General features: G+C 45.0%; 1 protein-coding gene across 1 annotated transcript in view; it reads left to right on the forward strand.

Annotated features, from left to right (window-relative positions):
* Positions 1-651: 651 nt before the first annotated feature.
* The window catches only part of ZMAT4 (zinc finger, matrin-type 4), a 187,914-nt gene continuing 173,448 nt past the window's right edge, over positions 652-15,117 (forward strand). The window contains exon 1 of the mRNA XM_015414212.1: positions 652-753. Coding sequence (XP_015269698.1) covers positions 652-753 — 102 coding nt within the window. The remainder of the gene's footprint in view (positions 754-15,117) is intronic.

Raw genomic sequence — 15,117 nt, forward strand, 5'->3', positions numbered from 1 at the left:
CTAATCCATATTCTGTCTATCACATTTCTATCCTACAGTTCCTCTTAGGAGTTTAGCGTGACAAACATGAATTCACCCACCTCCATAATATCCTCACAACAACCCCGTGATATGTGTTAGAGAGGGAAGAGGGAATTCTTTTTGTGCTCAAGTGCATCATCCACTCCATAGTAGAAATGGGAGGCTGTGAGGCTGACTTCTCTTTTGAAAAAGAGTATTAAGAGCTGCTGTACACAGAACAAAAGGAGTATGAGCTTTGACGGCATTATTGGTTAACATCAAAACTGACTTTCGGATTTAAGGGCATTTTCATTTTCTCTTTATTGAAGTCTCTGTACTTCCACACTTACTTGCAAGCCTTCTAAAGACTGATGGGTCTTACATAAGATTGCTGAATATTTAGGCTTGGGGAAACTACAACTCTCCAGTCTGCATAATTGCATAGACTTGCTTCTGATACTGTCTAATTCCATTGTAATGGCAATTTTTACTTTATCTCTAACTTTCTCACAAGAAAGTTATTCGCTCAGCTCTTTTCACGGATCATTGTGAAATGCTATTTGATATCTGCTGCAAGTTGTGTGCCAGGACTGTGACGACAATGATTCACTCTCTCTTATTTTATTGTTTTATTTGTGTCATTGTAAGCAGATGAAGTCATCGGATATTGACCAGGAATTATTCACAGAAACCTACTGTAAAGTGTGCAGCGCTCAGCTAATATCAGAATCTCAGCGCGTGGCCCATTATGAGGTAAGGATTGCGACGCTTAATACTGGCAGCAGTTTAGAGGCTTGCAGGGTCTCTGGACTGTGAAACAGAAAGATGCCATCAAGGTTGAAATGACACAAATATGTATAATGTTCCTCTTCTAATGCAAAAACATCAGATCCACTGTTGAGTGTAAGTGACCTGAGACAGAAGGTTTGAAAATATTATTATTGGAGCTACAAAAAAGAAGTGAATACTTTTATATGCAAGATGATGCACAATTAAGTTAAAACAGTAACTCAAATATGCATTATATTGCTTATAGAGTTGGCTGATCTTTTGAAGGGGGAAATATGATTAGCAGTTTAGGGATGCTTCTGAATTTCTCATCCCTGATATTTAGACCCCCAAATCACGGCTTCATTTTTTCTTCGTCCTTGTGAGAATAGAACCTGTGCAACATTGGTTGCTTCCTCACAAAAACTTTTTTTGTAAGATGTATGCATTTGTCTGTGTTCTTTGTGTGTCAACGTTATATGTTACACAATAATGGGTATAAATGACTTAGTTGTACTTATAAATGCTGTATAAATTGTGTACACGTGACAAACAAATCTACATATCTAAGAATGAAAAGCAGGAAATGGAAGCCATTAAAAGAAATAGAAATGAATATAAAAAGCAAATAAAACGGGGAACATTTGCTCATCCCTACTGCAATGGCGTGTGTGTTAAGTGCTGTCAAGCTGCTTCCGACTTACGGCAACCCTATGCATGCAATTAGGTCTGTGGCAAATCACCATGGACATGCAGTATGCAACAAACATTTGTGGATCTGCATTGCAGATCCACCCCCCACCCCCCCAATAACTGTACTCAGTATGTGATTCCAGCAGGCGGGAGATCTGTTGGAAATAAAAGAACAAATGTTGAGCTTCCTTGCTATAAGGGCATGGCTGCATCAGGGTCAGAAGTGGTGGCCAATCCACAGGCACACTGGCCTCCATAGGGCCTATCCGTGTTGTACATGTGGGAAATAGCAGATGGCGCATTTACTGTGAAATTGATATAGCAGAAAAGATTGATCTGACTCTGCAAGACCATGTGACGCAGTATACTTTTGTAGGGGGAATACTGTTTCTTGCACCTCTGGTGATGCAGTAATGAACTAGTAGCTCAAGGTTTTCTTTCTGCATGGGAATGCAGCATGGTACCACCAGTGGTAGGTTCTTGTAAAAAAAAAAATCTTTGTAGGATATTGACCAGTATTCAAGATGAAAGGGGAGCATGGAGTTTGGATCCAGGGAACCAGCTACAAACAAAAGCCAGGAAAGCAAGCCAAGGCCAGGAGACAGGCGTTGCTGGGGGCTTCACAGTGTGACGGGGCTAGAACGTCAGGAACTGGCATTTAAATGGCTGGCATTAATATTAGACACTAATGGGCACTTGGCGGTTCTAAGCAGCAGGAATACATGTCTATCCACCTGATGTAGGAGGTAAAGGGTTAAAACCAGTTTTGCTTGTCAGCATGTGTCTAAGAATGGCGTCCAAAGTAAATGTTCCTTTATCTAGCAGAGAGGTGGATTTGGATGTGTGGAGGAATGTGTGAATGGAGGGGTGTGCAGGCCCATAGCCATGTATGATGGTGCACAAAGGGGCGGGACCCCTTCAATCATTTGTCATGCCCCTCCAATCAGCACTAGTGGTTGGTGTGAAATCTGTCACAAGTCTTCTGCCAATGAGAGAGGGTGTCTCCTTCCCTCCTCCTGCTCCGGATTTCTCTTTGCACTTTGCTTCCTGCACAAAGTAGTTGCTCCTGCTGTGCTCTGAAGCATGTGACACAGCCCTTTTTGTGCCTTGGCTTGTTAGCTTGTGCCAGTCATGGATTCCTCTGATCAGGAGCGCTGTAGCACATTAAAGCAGGAGCTTTCCCCCCTCTCTCTATTTTAGCTCTGATGGGAAGGGTTCAAAGGTGGCTGGAATCAGAGGGGGTGAGAGGCGGCAGCAGCCTCTGTATTCTGCCTTTCACAAGGACACTTGAGACCATTTTACAGTGTGTGCTGGTGTCCGTGCAGCTGTTTTGGCCCTTGAAAACACTTGGGGTGGGGGGAAAGAGCATAGCATTTTAAAATCACTGTAAAATGGTGATGATGAATTGGTGCTGGCAACAATTTTGCTTTCTCTTTTAACTGGGTTCAGCTGGGGAGGGGGATCACTCTCTGTATCTGCAGAGGGGAGCACCCCCAACTTCCCTTCTCATCTGTTTTGGGTTTGTTGTGTGTGTGACTTCAATGGAAAATGGTTTTGTGAATCAAAGGGGCCATCGATCCAAGAAAATGCACTTTCTTCTGTAATCTCTGCTAGCAAAGCCTCATTTCATGGTCAGAGGAAGAAACAGACACTTTTATGCAGGGGTCGTTTCGTAGAAAAAGAGCTAGGGGAACTCATTAACATAACTCATTAGCATATGCCACACCCCTGACATCACCGGAAGTGTGTCATAAGGCCACACCCCCTTACACCGGAAGTGTGTCATAAGGCCACCCCCCTGCCATCACCGGAAGTGTGTCATGCCACACCCACCACTCAGTTAGTCTTAGTCTTAAAGGTTAGTCTTAAAGGTGCTATTTGTTAGTCTTAAAGGTGCTATTTGAACTCTTGGACTATTTTGCAGGAACAGACTAACACAGCTACCTCGGGGAAGCTCCTGGATGGGGCTGGGAGTCCTTGCGGAGGCCATGTGAAGTGGCCTCGGCCAGGCAGAGGGGGAGGATGCCAATTTACCCTCCTGCTTCTTCCTCCTTCTGCAACAGAATGAGGCTGGAAGCAGGGGGCGGCCGAAAGCAGGGGGCAGGGCTTCGTCGTGTGCCCCCCCTTGGCACCTCACCCGGGAGAACGGCGATCCCCCGCGATTCCCCGAATCGACCTCTGCTTTTATGGTAATATGTTAGTGGAGGGGATTCTCATTTGGCACTCTCCAACTCAGGAAAGTGGAAGTGGGACAAATAATATGGGGGCAAGGATCTTCATGCATTTACAAGACTGTTCATCATGTATAAATAAAGGAAGGGGATATTTGGTTTTAAACAAAATGGATTATTGTTTAACCTTCTTGTAGAGACTGTGCACTACATCGTATCTCATTCACTGAGCAAATCTGATACTTCTTTGCACTTTTCTAGTTTTTGTAATTCTAGTTCTATAAATAAAGGAAGGGGATATTTGGTTTTAAACAAAATGGATTATTGTTTAACCTTCTTGTAGAGACTGTGCACTACATCGTATCTCATTCACTGAGCAAATCTGATACTTCTTTGCACTTTTCTAGTTTTTGTAATTCTAGTTCTATTTCTAAAGGAAGGATTTATTTAAATTATAAAGTATAAATACATAATAAAGTAAATAAATAATAATTTGCTCTCCACCATTGTACTCATTCCCTCCCAATAATATTTTTCTGGCTATGGTGCGGGGGTGCTAGGGTTGCCAGACCCCTGGGGGTGGTGGGGGTTCCCCCACTTTCGAGGGTTTCAGTCCACCACTGACTAGCTGGTCGGCAGAGGAAGCCCCACCCCTGAACAGCTTCCTTGCACCTGATGTGCCCAGCATGATGATGTCACCCTCAGGTGCCGTTACTGTGCCAGGCACGTCACGCAGGGGACACTCTAGCATTTTGGTAAAAACTCTATGGTAACCATAGAGGGGCTTTTTTTGTCCAAATGCTAGAGCATCCTGGGGGAACAGACTGGAGCCCCCACTGGTAGCTGGTAAGCACCTGGCAGCCCTTTGGGTTGCTCTGGCTGTGGAGCTAGCATAGCCCCCCTGCCTCTGTGCTTGCTGCTGTGACCCATCATTCCTGTTCAAGGTGAATATTAAGGACATAAACAGATTACCGGAAAGGCAACATATACCTCCACTGTTGTTTCCTCCCAATTAAATTGTATCCTGTAAAAGCTAACCTGAATTTCCTACCCTTCAGGAGAAGAGGAAGCATGAAATATACCTGGTGGGGCCCCGTATTAAAACCCCAGTATAGAAAATAACATCCTGGTCCTCCTTATTACTATTCACCTAATCTGTTAAAACAAAACAACTTGACTTTGGTAATAGCCAAACCTAATTAATGTAAATGAAACCAGCAACAAACAGATGAAAAAAGCACAATTTCATTTTGTAATAATAACATTGCTGGAGACGGCGCTCTCTAACTGCTGAGCACATTTCAGTCTGAGATTGCTGCAACACTGCCTGCCACTCCTGCTCTGGTAGTTACCACTGCGGACCTGGCAGAGACAGGTCTGTAATTTAAAGATAATTTTTTTCAAAAAAAAAAAAATCAGCTATTTTTCCACCTTCCATCTGGGGGAAAAATTCAGTTCAGTGAAGAACTCTGACATCTCAGCTTCAGCTTTCCACATCGAAACACGCAGAACCCTCTCTTGCAGAACCCTCTTGCCAAAAGGGTTTTAGAGCTCATTTCCCTTCCTTGCATATATTAACACAGGTCAGATATAGGCAAGGCAGAGTTATTGGGAAAGCTATAGCATTAGAGGCTTGTTGGAATGACAGCAGAGAAGTAGGGTTGACAGGTCCCCCCTGGCCACCAGCATGGGATGGGTGGGGTAGGGTTGCCAGATCCAGGTTGGGAAACTCCTGGAGATTCGCAGATGGAGCCTGGGGAGGACAGGAACCATAGAGTTCACCCTCCAAATCTTCCCTTTTCTCCAGGGGAACTGGTTTCTGTAGTCTGGAGATGAGCTGTGATTCTGAGGGATCCCCAGGTCTCACCTGGAGGCTGACATCCTTACTGAGAAGACATGCACATATGCACAGCAAAATAAAGAGAAATTCCCATTTGCACTGAACAGGCACTCTGTGTCTGTCCTGGAGTATCAGTAGTCTTATGAGAAAGCTGAGACTTGATGAAATGGGACAACTAAGGCCTCTACATGGGGCTGCCTTTGTTGCAGATTTGGAAGCTGCAGTTAGTGCAGAATGCTGGGGCCAGGCTTTTGATGGGTCTCCCTAGACGGGACCATATCCGGCCTGGGCTGAAAGCGCTGCACTGGCTGCCAATAGCGTTCCGAATCCGCTTCAAGGTGCTGGTACTTACCTTTAAAGCCCTATATGGCCAGGGTCTGACATACCTGAGGGACTGCCTTTCCCCATATATACCCCAGAGAGCACTACGGTCGGGGTCCCAACATCGTCTTGTGATTCCAGGCCCCCGAGAGACCAGGCTTGTGGCAACCAGGGCCAGGGCCTTTTCGGTGGCGGCTCCTACCTGGTGGAATGAGCTCCCGGAGGAGATCAGGGCCCTGCGGGACCTTTCACAGTTCTGCAGGGCCTGCAAGACGGAGCTCTTCTGCCAGGCTTTTAATTAGGAGCCGCCACTACCACCTTCACCAACTACTGTAAGGGACGGCCCAATATAAAACTTTACAGTACCGCGATGGATCTGCCCTGGGTTAATATTCTTAAGCCTTCATCTTGATTTGATTGCAGCAATAATATCACTGAGCACTTTATTAATGTTAAATTGATTGTTTTATTTTGCTTTTAATGTTTTATACTGGCACTTGATGGAGAGGAGAGGTACTCCCCATATCTTCTGGCGGGATAAAAATGTGAGAAATAAAAATAAAGAAGTAGGTCTAAAATATGTTATTTGACTCAAGGTGGATTATGCACAGAGAGTCAGTGTAGTCAACAAAATGGGACCTTCATTAACCAGTCCATTTGGATTTTAGAAGTCTGGAACCAACCAGAAAGAACTGAAGCACAGCATGAAATTAACATGATACTCTAAGCAGTACTAAAATTACATAATGGGATCCTGCGTACACTAAGCTATGCACAGCAGTATAGACCACAATCCCTTATCATTTCTCCAAATAAGTTTGAGAACCATTTTGTACAGAGCAACCCAGTTACCTGCACAGTAAAGCTCTCTTGAATAATTCAGTTTTGTATAGTTTGTGGAAAGCCAGGAGGGTGGGAGCCTTCCTGACCTTCTCAGGCAAGGGTGTTCCATAAGGTGGGAGCCACAAAGGAGGAAGCCCATGTACGGGCACTTGTTGATTTTGTCCTTGCAGGTTGGCACCTGCAGAAGCCCCTGCTGACATGAACAATGTTGTTGTGGTGGAGCATAGGGGGAGAGAAGAAGAAGAAGAAGAAAAGAGATTGGATTTATACCCCGCCCTTCACTTGGAGTCTCAGAGCGGCTTACAAACTCCTTTCCCTTCCCCTCCCCACAACAGACACCCTGTGAGGTGGGTGGGGCTGAGAGAACTCTGACACAAACTGCTCTTTTTCAAGGACAGCTGTGCCAGAGCTTGTGACTGACCCAAGGTCACATCAGCAGGTGCAAGTGGAGGAGTGGGGAATCAAACCCGGTTCTCCCAGATTAGAGTCCACACACTTAACCAGTACACCAAACTGGCTCTCAGGTACCACTTCGGTGGGAAGGTAACAGCATCCCGTGTTCCTCAGCGTTTATTCATGCCGGCCACATGACCATGGAAACGTCTTTGGACAGCGCTGGCTCTTTGACTTGGAAACGTAGATGAGCACCACCCCCTAGAGTTGGATTCGACTGGCTTTCGAGCAAGGGAAACCTTTACCTTTAAGGCCATTAAGGGCTTTGTATGTGATAGCCAATACCTTCAACTGGTTAGCCTGGTAACAGGTGGGCCGCCAATGGAGTGGCTGCAGAATGGGAGTAATGTGCATGCTCCCTCTAGCTCCCTCTAATAGACAAGCTGCAGCATTCTGGACCAATTGGAGTTTCCAAGTTGATTTTGAAGGGAGACCAGTGTACAGTGCATTACAGTAATCTAGTCTTGATGTTACTGTGGCATGGATCCAGGTGGCCAGATCAGTGCATCAAGGTCATATTATGTGCTAGGCTAAATTGGCAGAAAGCACTTTATGCAGCTGCATTAACTTGCTTCTCCAGGAATAAATATGGATCCAGTATAACCCCAAGGCTTTTAACTGAGTCAGCAAGGGTTTAGTTGAACTCCATTAGAAATGGGGAGAACAGTGTCCTTCAAGTCCTGTGCCTTCCCAACCTGCATTACCTTTTCAGGGTTTAGTTTCAGTTTGTTCACTCTTAGCCAATTAACCATAGCAGCCAGGCAGCGATTCAGGACCTCTTCTGCATCACCAGGAGGGTAGGATAAGGATATATAGAGCTGGGTATTAAGTATAAAGTATAAAGGCTATGTCAAAAATTCTAACAGCAGATTTGGACAATGTCCCATAACATATTAGGTATCTCATGGGTTGCTTAGTAACAGCCTTTGCAAAGCCCCCCAGAACCTTTAGCAGCTAAGTGTTTTCCACATGCCCAGAGTCATGTCAAAGCTAACTTATCAGCAAACAAGTAGAAGAACAGATGACTAGGAGACTCTGAAGTTGATCCTGGGAGTGACAGTAAACTGTTTCATTGTCGGATCACCAGAAACCATCCAAAACATTCCAGTGTGCTTAACTAGGAACTATTTATTTATTTTGTTAAAAATTCTCTGGAATATCCAGGGCAAAATCTTAGATTGGTTGTATTAAGGTTACCAGCCCCCAGGTCCTGGGGGGGGGGGCTTTCCCCGCTTTTGAGGGCTTCAACTGCCACCAGCCAAACTCCACCACTAAACTGGGACTTTGTGCAGTGATGCTCTGGATTGGGGGCAAACTTTGTGGTTTTGAAGGTAAAAAACCATAGAGTTTTATCCAAAAACCAGAGTGACGGGTGATGTCATCACATTGGGGATGTTGTGTGTGATGTCCTGCCCACCGCTGGAATGTCCCCCAACATAGTGTGCTGTTATGTCTGGTTTTTTAGACATAAGCAGCACATTTAGGGTCACTATCTCTTGTTTTTGCTTGAGTTTTATTTAATAATAAGATTTAATAATATATTTTTATTTATAAGCCACTTGAGGGATTCAGTTGTCAAAACAGCATAGCAATGGAAAAGTCATAAATAAAAATCAGTCATGCATACAAGAAAACACAACCATCAAGAAAAATCAGCATCCTTACTCATAACATCTCAGAAACATAGAATGCCTTCGGGCATATTTTTACAGTGTTTTGTTTCAAACTCTTTCTAGCCATTTTGCTGTCATTGGTTGGCTAGAGAGGCAAGCAAGGAGCACAAAGGAAATGCGTGGCCATTTTTCAGTTCTGAGCCCCCATGCGTATTTTTCCAGGCCAGCAGGAAGCCTGGCTCTGGCTTTCCAGGAGGGCAGGATGATCCAGCCTGGGACATGGTTCAGAAACTGAATGTAGTCCCCTCTTTATTTCCACTTCCAACATATGTCCAAATCACCATTTCTTCCTTGGTGCATAAGGTAACCAACTGAGACTTTCACAGCTGAATTCTGCACAAGGTTTCACCTGGGGAATAGGACCTGTCCCTTTTGTGCCACTTGAATGTGTAGCATACAGAAGGAGAACAGAATTCTGGCTTTGCTGTTGTGATCAAGTTACTGATTTTTGTCATTGTGGGTTTATTATCTTTTTGTTAACCACCTTGAATCCTTGCGGAAAGGTGGGATATAAATATATTTTATAGCATGAAAAGTTGTAATGACTTGCTTTTAACACTGATAATTTCTGTATTTTTTATGATTGTATGGTATTGTGTTTACCTATGAGCCACCTTGAACAGGTCCGTAGAGAGAGTAGTGTATATATTCTCTAAATAATAAAACATACACCAAAGGATAAATGGACAGAAATCTGACATCAAGAATCACAAGACTGAGAAACCTGTAGAACACTTCAGCCTTCCAGGACGTTCAGTGGGTGACCTCAGAGTATCTGTTTTATTGCAAAGGAACTTCAGGAGCAGACTAGAAAGGGAAACTGTTGAGTTGCAAGTTCTTACAACACTAAGAACAATGGAATCCAGGACTTAACAGGGATATTTGTTCTGTATCTCACTACATATGCTAACCTCATCCAGTCTACATTTGTATTCTCACCAATCCCCCAGCGGGGCCATACATCCTCTTTATTTTATTTCTTGTTTTGAATAGTAGATTAGAATTGTAGATTGTAATATAATGTAGTGTAATCAGGGGTCATTTCGTAGAAAAAGAGGTGCAGGAGCTCATTAGCATAACTCATTAGCATAACTTATTTGCATATGCCACACCCCCTGATATCACCGGAAGTGTGTCAGAAGGCAACACCCACCGCTCAGGCTGCACTGGACTGTTTTGGATTGCTAGCTATTGGGGGGGGGACGTGCAGATCTGTCCTCACGGAGGAGGGAGAGCTTGTACCTGAATAAAACTTAGTCTTAAAGGTGCCACTGGACTGTCTTGGACCGCAGGGCCAGGGGGAGCTCTGCAACTTACCTGGCTGCTTCTTGCTCTGACTGAGGGCTGCTGGGAGCTGGGGGTGGGGCTTGTTGCATGTGCCCGCCCCCTGGGCTCTTTACTGCCGGAGCTCTGCTCCTGTGTGCTCCTGCAGGAAATGACTCCTGAGTGTAATATATAGTAGAATGTAATGTAATTTGGAATGGTAGATTTGAATGTATTTCTCCGGTCTGGGGACAGTGGAGATAACTCTACACAGCCAGTCACCCCACTTTCAGCAATCCACAATTAAGAAGGGTACATTTACATATCACTCTCCAATTTTTACATAGTTATTTCCATCATTATGTCCCCCCCCGAATTAAAACCAAACAAGTAGTAACCATATAAACAACAACAACTACTACTACAACAACAACTATTATTATTATTATTGTTATTGTTATTATTATTGTTATTGTTATTAGTTCTATCCCGCTTTCCCAGCCAGGGCCGGCTCAGATTAAAATTAAGCAATGTCATAAAACAACAATAAAATTAGGTTGGTTATTCCTGTTTGGTCCTTCAATCTGTTAAACATCTTCATTATGTTGTATGCTATTAATATGCACAATATATATTGTTTATGTAAATACTGTATGTATAATGCTGGTGATTTGTTGACGCACATATAATGTTTAAAATGTGTACCTTAAATGGTGCAAGGAAACAAAAAATAGCTTGGAAATGAAGAATTATGGGCTTGATTTGTGTAAGGAGAATCAACATGTTGGGGTCAAAATGCCAGGAATGAGAAATATAAAATCATCCCTAAACTGGAGCACAGCACAGATGACAGGCTGTGGGAGGAGGTACTTGTAAATGTCTCTGTCTTCAAGGCAGTTCACAACAGCCATAAAACAAAAATTAATGCAACCATAATTACATAGTCGTTTTGCAATTAAAAACAGCAGCAAATGAGCAGTTCAAAAAAAGATGATCTGTGAGACCAGAAGTTTGTGTATGCTTTTCTTGAAAACATTCAATAGCAATTTGTAGCCTTCTGCCACTAAGGGACCACAGACCGACCCCCAATTCACTTATCCCAGATGCAGTGGGACAGAAGAAGAGGCCCCAGGCTGTCCTGAAGCTGCTTGATGGAGCTCTTGGCACACCAAGAGCTCTGATGCTCAAGTAAACCATTGGGAGCAGGCATCTGAGTGATGTTATTGTTGGAGTGAGTAACTCAGCATGCCCAAACATTGGGGGGCGCTACATCACTCTAAGGGTGCGTTCAGACGGGGGCTTTACATCGGTTAGGGTTCTGGTTGCAACCTGTGTACTCACCGGCGTTCACACGACGAACATCTGCCTCCTGTCCCTAACCGGTGTAAAGCCCTTTACACCGTTGCACTCTGCCACTAGGTCCCAAGTGGTGGTAAACTGAGTGCAACGGTTGTAAACGGTGCACCCCGGCATCTGATCGCTCTCCAACATTGCAGAGACACTTCCGTCGGAAGCCTGAGGCTTCCGGCTTGCCCCCGCCATTTTTTTTTTAAAGTAAGCGATATGCGCTCGGGCGAAGCTTCGCCCGAGCGCATATCGCTTACTTTAAAAAAAAAATGGCGGGGGCAAGCCGGAAGCCTCAGGCTTCCGACGGAAGTGTCTCTGCAATGTTGGAGAGCGATCAGATGCCGGGGTGCACCGTTTACAACCGTTGCACTCAGTTTACCACCACTTGGGACCTAGTGGCAGAGTGCAACGGTGTAAAGGGCTTTACACCGGTTAGGGACAGGAGGCAGATGTTCGTCGTGTGAACGCCGGTGAGTACACAGGTTGCAACCAGAACCCTAACCGATGTAAAGCCCCCGTCTGAACGCACCCTAAGTGTGTATAGGTGTTATCTCCTTGAATAGGACACCTCTCTTTGTGTGAACCTGGGAGCTGCCCTCTGATCCCTCTTCTCCCTTTGTCCTCTCTCATTCTTTACATGGTCTTCCGTGGAGACATACAGGCCTCTCCCATAGAAACAGTGCCCTCATACTCTCACACAGATGATGCCGGACAAGCTGGCCATTTGCGACAGGAAAATTACTCTTTGGATTAGGCTTCTCTCTCTTCTTTTGACTGCAACCTGAATGTGAACTAGACCTACTTGAATAAATGTAAGTTTACCTTCTTTGCAATATACTTAACTGCAATCAGTATCGCGCTTCTGTGACTGGGCAAATTCTGCTGTATTAACCAAATATCCCAATAGTTATCACACAGTCACATCTGATTATATAATCGTGTGAACATCATCAGTGTCCACGGTGTGATCGCCGAGTGGCTGGCATTCCTCCAGAAAAGGAGAAAGCCAGCCAGGGGAGAGGTGACGGCACTGATCTCGGCAGCACAGAGGAAGACAAATGGATGTGATCTACTGTGAACAACCATGCAAAGTTAATTAGTAGGATTAATAGGAACATTTGTGTCATGAAGCTCCCATTAAACTTCTAATAGACTATTGAGTTTTTGTTTTTAAATTCTTTTTTAAAAAATACCTAGCATGTAACAAGCCTCCAGCTCCACAAAATACACATGGAAATAATGGCACAGCTCAGTTGTAGCAAGCAGGCACTAGCAAATGATAAAAAGTCCTATGGAGTAAAGGCAGGGCAGATGGCAGCGTGTGAAACAGATCCGGCTCAGCTGAACACGTGACCTAAGTTGTTGCCTGGAGAACTAATATTTTCATAGACACTGATGAAGTTGCATGTGTTCTGAGAAGATGCCCCAACGTCCTCCAAGGCATTGTGAAGGTGTCTGGGAAGTGCCTTTTGAACCGTTCCCTGGAGGGAAATCTAAACTGCCTCCCCCTTCCCACTAATAAATACTAGCAGCCTGTTCCCTTGCACAGCTCCTGTTGATTTCAGTTAGGTTTGCACAAGAGACCTTCCTGGCAGATTGTACTGGATGGAAATGTCTCTGTCACCCTCCATGTTGCCCCAAATCTGCCACCTCATCTTGCTTCAAGACGGTGAAGGGGTTCTTTTTTTGGGGGTAGCAAAAAGTCTTAGGCCAGTCCTGTGCAAAGACTAAGAAACTCAAAATGATTAATTTTTAAAATCCTTAAAAAAAAAAGAAGAGCATGCATATTAATATCCTTACTTACAGGCAGCTTAAAGTCGCAGACTGCAGAACAGGTGGCTGCATTAAAAAAAAAACACAACTTGGCGGGCATTAGAAAAACACGGGCATGCAAGTAGAACACGTTTGAGAGTTAAAAGAACATTCTGCTGTCTGCACAGCAACCCAGACCTCGCTCCGTAACAAATCCAGCCATCCGGCTCTCTCTATCTGAATGAACTGTGATATTCTCTGAATTTTCTTCTGACACACTGAAATTCAGATGCACTGAAATAAAAACATGACCTATACAATCATTGCACATAGTTGACAAGCAATAAGTGGCATTCCTATACAGCGAGGATCAGTTGACAGGTTCCCCCGCCCACTCTCAATGGCCCACCAGGCAATGCTTTCAGATATACTTTCATAATCTCTGAAGAAATTGCTCCCTGGAACTCAGAAGAGTTGCAGAGAACGCTGTGTTTCCTGAGTTTCCTGAGTGTTTTGGCAGGAGTACATGGTGCTTCCTAGGATATCGAAACACTTGGTGGCAGAGCTGAGCCTCGGACCTATGGCTGTCAGTTACAGGGAAAAACTGGTGGTCAGGATGTTTAACTCCTCCCCCTCCCCCGCTACTGTTTTTCTGCAACTTCTCCCCCCACACTTTTACTTCCAACATAACAAGCACTCGCCTGAAACCAGGGGATGAGGAGGAAGATCTAATCACCATCCTCATGTCACATCCAGGTCCGCTAAGAGGACTTTCGATCAGATGTGTCTTGTGAGTTCTCTGCTGGGAATTCAGTTTCTAGGTGTGGACAGACCTGTTTCAGATATGGATAATCTCATATGGAGTGAGAATGCTTAAACCTTCCCCCGCTGACCTTTTCCTAACTTGAAACAGCCCGATGGGCTTCTGATTGCCCCACTGGGGGTTCCAGGTGTACCAGTGGGGCAATGTAGGTTTCCCAAATGGAGCAAATAGCACCCTTTGGGGCCATTTCAGGTTGGGGAAATGGCATAGGGAGAAGACTTAATCACCCTTTCCCTATATAGAGCCAGTTTGGTGTAGTGGTTAAGTGCACAGACTCTAATCTGGGAGAGCCGGGTTTGATTCCCCACTCCTCCACTTGCACCTGGCTGGATGACCTTGGGCAAGCCATAACTCTGGCACAGCTGTTCTTGAAAAAGAGCAGTTTCTGTCAAGAGTTCTCTCAGCCCCACCTACCTCACAGGGTGTCTGTTGTGGGGAGGGGAAGGGAAAGGAGTTTGTAAGCCACTCTGAGACACCTTTGGGTAGTGAAGGGCAGGGTATAAATCCAATCTCTTCTCCCCCCCCCCCAATGCCTGGGAACTGAGTGCTCAGAAGGGAAATTGTAGCCCTGTCTGATGGAGAGTCCTTGTGTGAGAATGGATGTGATACAAAGGTTTGCCACCCTCCTGGTGGCACCTGGAGATCTCCCGCTATTATGGTTGATCTCTAGAAGTCCAAGGTCAGTTCCCCTGGAGAAAATGGCTGTGTTGGAGGGTGGACTCTATAATGTTATACTCTGCTGGGGTCACTCCTATCCCCAAACCCCAACCTCCCTAGGCTCCACGCCCCAAATCTCCTGGTATTTCCCAAACTAGAGCAGGCAACCGGAAGAACATAAGAACATAAGAGATGCCAATGTTGGATCAGGCCAAAGGCCCATCCAGTCCAACACTCTGTGTCACACAGTGGCCAGAAATACCAGTGCCATCAGGAGGTCCACCAGTGGGGCCAGGACATTAGAAGCCCTCCCACTGTTGACCCCCCCCCCCAAGCACCAAGCAGAGCATCACTTGCCCCAGAGCCCCTAGCTATACCTTGTGGCTAATAGCCACTGATGGACCTCTGCTCCATATGCTTATCTAATTCCCTTTTGAAGCCGTCCATGCTTGTAGCACCCACCACTTCCTGTGGCAGTGAATTCCAAGTGTTAATCACTCTTTGGGTGAAGAA

This window comes from Gekko japonicus, unplaced genomic scaffold, assembly GCF_001447785.1.
Source record: "Gekko japonicus isolate JY-2015 unplaced genomic scaffold, Gekko_japonicus_V1.1 scaffold9, whole genome shotgun sequence".
Taxonomy (NCBI): Eukaryota; Metazoa; Chordata; class Lepidosauria; order Squamata; family Gekkonidae; genus Gekko; species Gekko japonicus.